Source organism: Ornithodoros turicata, unplaced genomic scaffold (assembly GCF_037126465.1).
Source record: "Ornithodoros turicata isolate Travis unplaced genomic scaffold, ASM3712646v1 ctg00000916.1, whole genome shotgun sequence".
Classification (NCBI taxonomy): Eukaryota; Metazoa; Arthropoda; class Arachnida; order Ixodida; family Argasidae; genus Ornithodoros; species Ornithodoros turicata.
Window position 1 is genome coordinate 499,399 of NW_026999418.1, and position 9,997 is coordinate 509,395.

A 9,997-nucleotide genomic window follows, 5' to 3' on the forward strand; every position below is an offset into this window, starting at 1 on the left:
GCGCAGTGGTACATACTCTACAGCCGCATCCTCGGTTACCTGAGGAGGACTGGCACGCCTCTCCCCCACGAGCCCCTCTCCCATGCGCGATTCAGCCTTTATACATAGAGATCAGTGGTTACGTCTGAACCATAGAGATCAGTGGTCTGAACCGTTTCGCGAACCGGTAACCGCTTAAATTTATTTCGATTCAGTTCCGGTTCGGTTCGAGGCGAGAAAAATGATATTTTCGTTCGGTTCAGTTCCGGTTTAGCGAATAATACGAGTTTTTAGCAGTTTTCGGTTCAGGTTCAGTTTCGGTTCCGATCTTCCACCCCCCGCCACTCATAACCCGCTAGATGTAGCCACCTGTTGAAACCTTGCTGATAACATTGGTGCTAACATGGCGGCACCCATCGTGTGTTTTTACCGGGTTTTTCATTTCCACTTTTTATAACAAATATTTTCAGAACTTGAGATACATGAGTTGGAAATTTTGCTGTGCATTTTGAAGGAATCGTCCTCTTCTGTCCACACCATGAAACATTCGTAGGAAATGCTGACGAGCCTACAAATACGACGAGTATTACGCTGACGTCGACTCACCCTTGTGCTCAAGTGTCGCTCTTGCGAATGTGACAATGTCAGCGAAAAACCTTGCTACTACTGCTGCGAAATCAGCGTCGTACAATATTATACTGCAGGTGGCTACGAGGATATTGACGTTCGTTCTCAACGCCTATATTTTGCGTCACATAAGCAAACATGTCCTGGGCGTTATAAACGTCCGCCTCGTACTTCTCTACACTACCGTGCAATTCCTCAGCAGAGAAGGATTCCGACGAGCTTGCCTTAGCAACAGTAAAGCACACGACTGGACCGCGGTGATAAACCTCGTCTGGCTGTGCCTGCCAGTGTCCGCCGTCATCGGGGTTCCGCTGGGCTGCCTGTGGATATTCGTGCTTCGTACTCCGGACCCTGAAGTTATGCCTAACTACACTATGGGAGTGTGCACGACTGTGACATGTGTTATGATCGAGCTGCTTGCCGAGCCGCTCTATATTATTGGCCAAGCGTTCCATTACGTCAGGCTCAAGGTGTTCATAGAAGGCGGTTCTCTAGCGTTACGCTGCATCCTAATGTCCGTTCTTATAACATTATACCCGAGCTCAGCTATTAAGGTTTTTAGTGTTTCACAAATAGCAGCGTCGATGTTCTACACGTGCGCATTTTACGTGTACTTTTACGTCGAAATTGGCTCGTCGGCACAGAAAAAGGCGAACCCGTTACCAATCAAGTCGCTCGCCAGCCTTGTACCTGTGTATCGTCCGAGTAAATACAAGATAGAGTCGTCAACTGCACGACTTACCTGGAGCTTCATGAAGCAAACTGTCATCAAGCAAGTGCTCACCGAAGGCGAGAGATACGTGATGACCCTTTTCAATGTGCTCACGTTTGCAGAGGAAGGAGTATATGACGCCGTCAACAACCTTGGATCTCTAGCAGCGAGGTTTATATTTCAACCCATCGAAGAGAGCGGTTACCTGTTCTTCGCCCAGGTCCTGAAACGGGATGTGGACGTATCTAACCAAGAGGCGGAAGATGTCACGCTGAGCGCGAGCGTCCTCGAGCAGCTGCTCAAATTGATGACCCTTCTTGGGACCATCATCCTAACCTTTGGGCAGTCCTACTCCACGCTGCTGCTGCACCTGTACGGAGGCACCGTCCTCAGCGAAGGAGTCGGGCCATCGTTGATGAGGTGGCACTGCGGTTACGTGCTGTTCCTGGCGTTGAACGGCATCGTGGAGTGTTTTGTGTTTGCAGCCATGACAAAAAACGATCTAGACAGGCACAGCCGCAGACTGGCAATGTTTTCTGTGTTGTTTCTCGCAGCCTCCTATTGCTTCACTTTGTATTTTGGAAGCGTGGGATTTATAATGGCAAACTGCCTCAATATGGCCGCACGCATCGTGCACGGTTTGTTGTTCATCAAAGATTATTACAAACAGACTGCCCACAGGCCGCTGAGAGGGATATTTCCACATCGAGCTGTGTTGCTGACGTGCGCCTTAGCTTTCGTTGTAACTTCAGTATCGCAGCTCTTGTTCTGTTGCAGCAAAGGCGCGTTAATGTGGGTGATCCATGTGGCATTCGGAGCAATTTGCTTTCTGCTCGTTATGTTCAGTATCTTTATAAAAGAAAGGCCTCTGATTACGTTCTTAAGTACATTTTATCGAGGTAGAGCGAAAGATCAGAGGGAGGCAAAAGTGAAGTGATATGCTGTTGTTCATGACAGCCACGATATTAAACTGACTTCACAAAATAAACTGATCAGCATAGGTGGTGAGTTTCCAATCTGCTGAATGGAGTGGTGTGTCGGGCATTGCATGTTGTGATGGTGAGACAAATTTTTGAAGGATTTCGACGTTCATGCGCACGAAATATGCAGTTCTTAGGCTTCCACAATGTAAAAGCCCGAGCCTGGGCACACAGAGGGAAGACACGAAAAAGCTCTTACGTTATTACATTTTATATTATCGTAACATTTTATTACATTTATTTTACATTATGGAGTTCACCCACCAACTGGCCTGCATATACACCATCTTGTCAGTTCTTAGCAGAGTTCGACGTAACTCGTTACTGTAACTAAGTTCCTTTTTTCTGTAACTTACCTCGATATTTCCGCACCGTGGTAACATGAAAGGACTCTCTTCTTTTTCAGGTAACTTTGCCAAAGTATCTTGAGCTAAGTTCCAAGTTACTTTTAATTCGCTTTTCACTCACGTCCACATATTTTCTTGCTTTCTCTATGGATCTGTCATGGCATTTTACGCTATAAGATGTGATGTCAATCAATGCCAGTGTTCTATTCAGAAGCTGAATCATTTTGCACCCACAGGGAGTAAGATGCAAAGCGTTCGAATTGTTGGACATCAACGAAAACGATCTAAGAGTGTTGCACTCCTCCACTGGCAACTCGACGTTGAACTCAACTGCTCATGCGCGCTGCACCTGTGTAGTGCTATTTTGTGTCCGAAGTAACTTGGAAGTAACTCGTTCTTTTTTTCAAGTAACTTCGTAACTGCGAGTTACGTTTCAGGCTGAAGAACTTTGTTACTTACTTATATTTTTCACACGGTAGCTTAGTTCGTAACGAGTTCTTTTTGATGGGTAACTTCTCGATTTATGGTTCTTAGGATATCAATTGAAACGTTCATCTTGAGTTTCAGCTGGGCAGATTTCTGATCCACCCCTGTGATGCTCCAGCTTCCCCAACACAATAGACACCTATTCATTCAGTCAGTAAACTACATTCCATGTTGCCTTCTCTGGTTATTAAATCACAATTTCAAAAGTGACGAAATGCATCTCCCTGGTTGGCCTGCAAGAATGTTCTGTTAGGGACTGTTGTGTGTTTGTCTGTTGTGTATACAAAGCAGTTATTAGGATCATTATGTATTACTCCAATATCAGTTTAATTATATTGTACACACTCTACTCCACTGCACTCCAGGGCCACGAATTATTTTTTGATGCAATCAATAATGCAGACGTTTGGGTACACCGGCGCTGCAAGCAACAACAGCAGTGGAGTAAAGGACTTGAGAATAGAGTAGGGTGATCTCACACCAGATCAGGCAGGGTGGTCCGGTCGACCTCTCCAACTTGTTTCTTTCAAACACATATTAAAGCCTGTCCCTAGGAGGTATATTGGCACTGAAAGTACTTCAAAATAATTGGTGGTTATTTTTTAATGAATTATCATTTAGATGTGGGCATTTCGACCATTGCACTTCCTGTGCAGTTTGATGCCACGTATCTTCATAACTATTCGACATATTCAGCTGATTTTTTTTTTCACATATTGTCTGGTGTGGGTTGCATTGCACCCTATGTTCTGAGGATCCTAAGTTTGCCTTTGAGGAGATAAAAAATTGCTAAGTTGTCTCATTTGTAAAATATGGTACATTTTGGGAACCTCACAACTCGGGCCCCCAGTTGTGATACTCGAACGTAGGCTACATCATTGTGTTTGGCTCGAAATGTCCTTTCTCCGCATAGCGAGTACATCGTATTGTGAATTAGGGCAACGCCCCCAACGGTCTTTTTGTGAAGGGTATCTACGGAAAATGCGTACATTCGACAGCGTGTGTCCCATATATTCCCACTCATCACATCGTTCATTTTACTCACAAACGTTCTTCATGACGACTCAAAACAGCACATAAAAAAAAAAATGTTGCTTCAGAGATGGTTGAAGTTACGTTCGTAACTCAGTGTCGTTCGATACGTAATTTCGACCATCTCTGAAGCAAATTTTTTTTTAATGTCCTGTGAAACCACCCAGTAGCAACTAAGAGAGTAATAAAATCAAAGTAACAACAATGACAGCATTTCATATCTTAAGAGTTTTGTATAACTGCTTACATATTACAGATTTATTCTTATAGATTTTCGTTACTACAACTATTAAGTCGTAGTCAAGTAGTGAAAATCTCCGACCAAGGTTCAGAAGGGGATGTCAGACTTTTTGGAGTCAGTTCGTCTCCTTCCTCAGGGATGACAGTAGTGGCCATTGAGAGCAGTGTTCTTGTCGTGGTTCAAATTTCATGACTCGTCAAGTTGTTTTTCAGTCACAAATTTTTGTTGTATCAGACACACCTGCTTGGTAGTCGTATGGCCTTCTTAAACTCCAGTCTACCGGTCAGCCCATATATTTTCTGACGCTTTTTCCAAGGACAGCTACTGAACTCTTCCGTGTTCATGAGCATAGGAAGTACATGTGGTGTTTCTCCATAAGGCTTACGCAAAACTATGTCTTACTCACAAACTACATTCCGCATGGGATTATGACACTGACTTCCAAGATGATGCAACCCTTAAGTGGAAGCTGTCTTTTGTTTGAGTGGTGGACTGGGAATGTGATGCGCATGTTCTCGAAGACACCAAGAAACTACAACTGTCAACTTATTTGTGAGTACTGTCAATACAAACAAGCAACCCATAACCTACGTGGAGGAATTCGACTAGAGAAATGGCGACATTCTCCATCTGTCGATTTCACGATGTTCCTTAGGTAGGTGTCTACTGGACTTCAAAGACACGTGAACTTTTACAATACAGCTTAAACGAGCACTGAGGTGACATTCATATTTTTCCTTTGTGTTTTCCCGTGATGTGTTCTGCAACAAATAAAATGAGCCCCTGTGAAAGAACAATGGGCACCAGTGACCTGCAGAGCATGTGTGAAACACACTCCACTTGTGAAAACAGTGTACCTGCAAGGGTGAAAGTGGGGTCTGAGCTTTTGCACTTTGAGCAGAAAAAGTTGGACTCTGGAGCAGTTAAAATAGTGTTTTTGGAACACATACTGCGTGAGTTGTACGTAGCAGCAAATGCAACATTTTGGGGGCTGTACTCAGTTTCGGACGAAATACAAAAAGGGCAGCACCCCAATTGGCAAGTGCCAAAAACAGAATATACGAATATGGCCTCGAATTGCCCTTACAAATAACTAGGGGTCCTGGTTTTTTTAGTTTCTTTTTGGGCATAATCAGTGTTTCGGGAGGCTTATTATTATTATTAAGAATTTAGAGTTATCGTCAGGTTCACTAGACAGAGGTTCTACTGTACTTGTCAAGTACATGGTACGTGAGTTAGGGCAGTAATCCCACCATTTTGAGGATGAAAAACTTGCAATGTACGTTCAAGTCCAAAGAAAAACAGGACTAAGCGAGAGATGCACGCTTCCTTAGTCCTGTTTCATTTCTTCCTTTTTTTTGCACTTGCACGTACATTGCAAGTTTCAGCTTTCCTGTCTTTGTTTGTCCTGTGTTTTCCCCCTTCAACACTGCAACTTTAGTTTGCATAGCGCCACGTTGACGTGAATACGACACAAGCGTATCGCATCGAGTCGAAACCGGAGAGCAGACCATACCAACTATACACCACCGTTTACATGGATGCCCATCGAGCCCAGACCGAAGATGGCACCACGCCGTGTCATATCGGAAACCTAGAGGCACACTTCCGTAAATACTGCTGTTTCCAGTGTCCCGTTACCTCGTGTTACCGCGTGTCTAATTTACTCAAATGAATGATAATTGTCAGGGCTATTCACGAGCTATCCTATTGGAAAAAATAGTCAAACATCATGCTTTTCGGGGCACCGGACAATAACTCACCATAACTTTTTGAACGCGATCGCTCTCAGTCCAACGAAAGGAGGTTCCAAATGCAGTCCACAGTGTGATTGTAGAAAAAGTAACAGTTCCTGAAATTGGGCGAGGGAAAGCATTATCCCAGCGAAAGTCGGATGCGATAAGCCATTCCTGTGTTATCTCTTTCTGCAATGCCGGGGTGGTCTAGGTTTCCAACCTCCTTTCTTCGGACGACGATTGTGCTGAAAAAATTTGGCGCGTGCAGTCTTGTCGGAGCTCCGTAGATCATGATATTCGGCTATTTTTTCCGATCCGATAGCTCCTGAATATCCCTGTCAATTATCATTAATTTGAGTAAATTGGACACGCTCTTCACAGTGATGGCGTAAAAAAGTGACCCGTACTTGGCAAATTTCCTACTTCAGTTTGCAAAAATTAAGCTTAGGTTACATGATATTTACATCAGGAGGTGGCAAAAACCTAGTAAGAACAAATGCCGTTGACCGCATGACTCAAGGTGGTGGTATTTTTTTCGGTTCGGGTTCGGGCATATTGGTTCAGTTCAGGTTCAGCGGAGCTAAACCTGAACCTAATTTATCAGCTTGAACCGGTTCAGGTATATCAGTTTGGTTCGGGTCAGGGAGAACACCCCCCGCACATACACAGACAAAAAAAAACATCGGTCAGCGGTCGGGATATTTACAGGGATTGGAACCGTTGCTTTTTCGGTCTCTGTTTAACCGGTTCATGGGCAGTAATTTTGCTTCATGAAAGCGAGCTTATGCTCCCCGTACCCGGTTGAGAAAGGTGTGAGATAACCGTTTCAGGTGAGTCAAAAAAAGGTCAGTCGGTAGTACAATTATTTCACCTCTGAACCGATTCCCGAACTGGTAACGACATGAATTTTTTTCAGTTCAGGTCCGGTTTGGTTCGGGACAAGCAAAAAAATTGTTCTGGTTCGGTTCGTGTTCGTTAGAAAATAACGTTTTTTTCCGGTTTTCATTTCGTGTTCAGTTCCGGTTTCGATCCCTGTTTTTTTTTAATTATAATTCAATGACACGTTTTCTGGGGCACCCTGTATGTTTCACCAACATATGCACTTTAACCCTGCACGGCTTGGTGGACAGAAAGCAGCACCATAATAACCCGGTAACGCCCGAATGCTGTTGCACCAGATTTCACCCCACACTGCAGATTCAAAGATAGCACGCAGTTTTTCTCTCCCAAATCCAGTAAAGACATTTAACCTGAAAATGTCAGACTCCAGTTAGAATACACAGCACAGCGAAAATATTTTGCACGGTGGCCCCTGATGCACAGCTTGATGAATGAGGCAGGGTTTCAAGCCATGTTAAACATCCCCTCATTGCTCTTTTAACAATTCTGAAGATATATATATGGTTTGCTATGCAGTGCTAGATTTACAGCTTAAAGAATGGATTTAAAAATTACTCAGATTAGGTAATTTTTATAAATAGTAGGTACAACATCTGTGCTACTACAAAAAGAAAAAGATACAGAAACAAGTAGCAAAAGAGAAAACAAAAGAAATAGCTCACAGCAAACTGTGCACCTCGTACTGTGATGAGTATCTAGACATTATAGCAGACTTTCTTCCATCCACATGAGGCACCTCACAGATGCAGATTTTCCCCACTACTCAGAACCCAGGAACCCCTACCACCTGGCACTACTGCCTCCCTCGTGTGTATCAGGGTTTGCATAGTTCTCTATTGGTCTGAACCATGAGATGTGGTACTTACCATCTACATATATTTTTACAAATTTGGAAACTAAAAAATTCAAACACAATTTTTTGACACTTCATACGTAATTTACTTGGTTTGTCGTACCAGCATGTTTTACCAGTGTGTTTTACATGGTGGGAGAAATAAAGTACTTTATGCTGGCAAAGTCCATATTTGTACTGTGGGGAATAGCATACATGTGATGGTGCAGACATCTCCGGTACTAGAAATGAGGTTTTTATTGATGACAGCAACGATTTTGCGAACCAGAAAGCAGATCCTAAGTCAACAGCTTTAGGGATATACCATTTGTGTATATGTACACAAACAATTGTTGTTCCTTTTCTGCTGGAGCTGATATAGTGCAGGTGTTCTTTACAGCTTGAGCCTCACTTGATGGGTCAACAGTACCCGACAGTGACTGTCCATTTGTGCTGAATTCTGTTTTTGTATTTTTGTAACAATTTCATCACCACCGCTAACTCGCCACTTCCAGTTATGTAGCCTCGGATCTACTTTCCAATGGGTCCCATACAAATCAAGCTCACTGGCGTAATTAATATAATTGAATCACTGAAGCCGTCATCAAGCCTTGGCGCTGATCTTATCACTTCAAAGTTCTTGAAAAGCACCACTTTGCACTCCTCAATTATTCTGGAAACCTCTTCCAGCAATCATTCGACACTCACTCCCTTCCTGAGGACTCGAAGACGGGAAATGTGGTCCCAGTTGACAAATCTGGTAGCAAAGATTCACCCAACAATTACAGACCCATATCGCTTACTAGCATTCCCTGCAAAATACTTGAACACATACTTTATTCACATCTAGCCAGTTTCCCTGAAGCAACTCTTTTTTTCTTTTTTTTTCTCACGTACAACATGTGTTCCGCAAAACATTTTCTTGCGACATACATCCTTTACTCACAAGCTGCACCTGATTCTGGGCCGTTGCTCATATGCAGATGGCTTGAAGGCTTGACTTCTTAAAAGCCTTTGACAAGGTATGTCACAAACTCTTACTTCTAAAACTCAGTAACCTAAATGTAGATCTCAATCTTGTAGCGTGAATTGAACACTTTCTTTATAATCATTCCCACTTTGTCAGCGCTAATAGCTACGCGTCCTCGTCACCTCCTGTTTGCTCCGGTATGCCGCAAGGCTCCGTCCCTGTTCTTTTCCTAATATACAGTGAAACCTCCCTATCCTGGACACCCGTGGTGCAGCCGAATTGTGTCCTACTTAGAGAGGTGTCCGAGTTACAGAATACGAGGGAAACAAAAAATGGAAAAGATCACCGCTGTGTTGTCAGAAATGTCCCCCTTCTTCAATTTACGGTCGTTAGTGGTACCCGGTACCTCTCCATCCACTCTTCACTGATAATTATTGCTAATTTTAGTAGATTCAATTCCAGGCGTATTGCACTCAATGGCATTACCTTTGGAGCTTTTCCAGCAGCGTGTAGCTTGCTTGAGAGTCTAAACCCACTTGGAATGAAGCTCAAAGACTTGTCTCTGAAATGTCAGCCCACTTTTGATTAGTGCATTGCACGTGCAAAGGCTCTAGACAAACCCGAAACAAGTGCTCGCACTACTAAAGAATAGTTAGAATGTAGACTGACAGTATCCCTTTTTGGACACCAAAAACTAAAACAACAAAATGCTGAGACCAGTATAGGAAAGAAAAAAAAGGTGAAAATCAAGGGCACACGCTCATTTTGGGTCTTTTCTGTGCAAAGATTGACTGAGATTGAGATGATTGGGCCAGGCTTCCGTTCGATTTAACAGGGAAAACCCTGTGCTACTTCTGGGATAGGGAGGTGTCCGACATAGAGAATTTCGTCCCCATGTATTTTCAATGGGAGCCCGCCGGTGCAATCAAATCTTGTCTGACATAGGGAGGTATCTGGCTTTGGAGGTTTTACTGTATATTAATGGTCTCCCGGATTGTGTCTCCCGTAACGTCCACCTATTTGCTGATGACTGCGTAATATTCCGTGAAATTAACAACAGCCAGAACTCTGCTATGCTGCAGAATGACCTAACAGCAGTCTCCAATTGATGTAACACGTGGCTAATGGAACTAAATACTAGCAAATGTAAAGCTT

At 43.4% G+C, this 9,997-nt stretch overlaps 1 protein-coding gene across 1 annotated transcript; it reads left to right on the forward strand.

Annotated features, from left to right (window-relative positions):
• The first annotated feature begins 355 nt into the window (after positions 1-355).
• Positions 356-5,214, forward strand: LOC135375706 (protein RFT1 homolog). The gene has a single exon (XM_064608362.1). The coding sequence runs from the start codon at positions 621-623 to the stop codon at positions 2,253-2,255; it is 1,635 nt and encodes a 544-aa protein (XP_064464432.1). The 5' UTR covers positions 356-620; the 3' UTR covers positions 2,256-5,214.
• Positions 5,215-9,997: the final 4,783 nt, after the last annotated feature.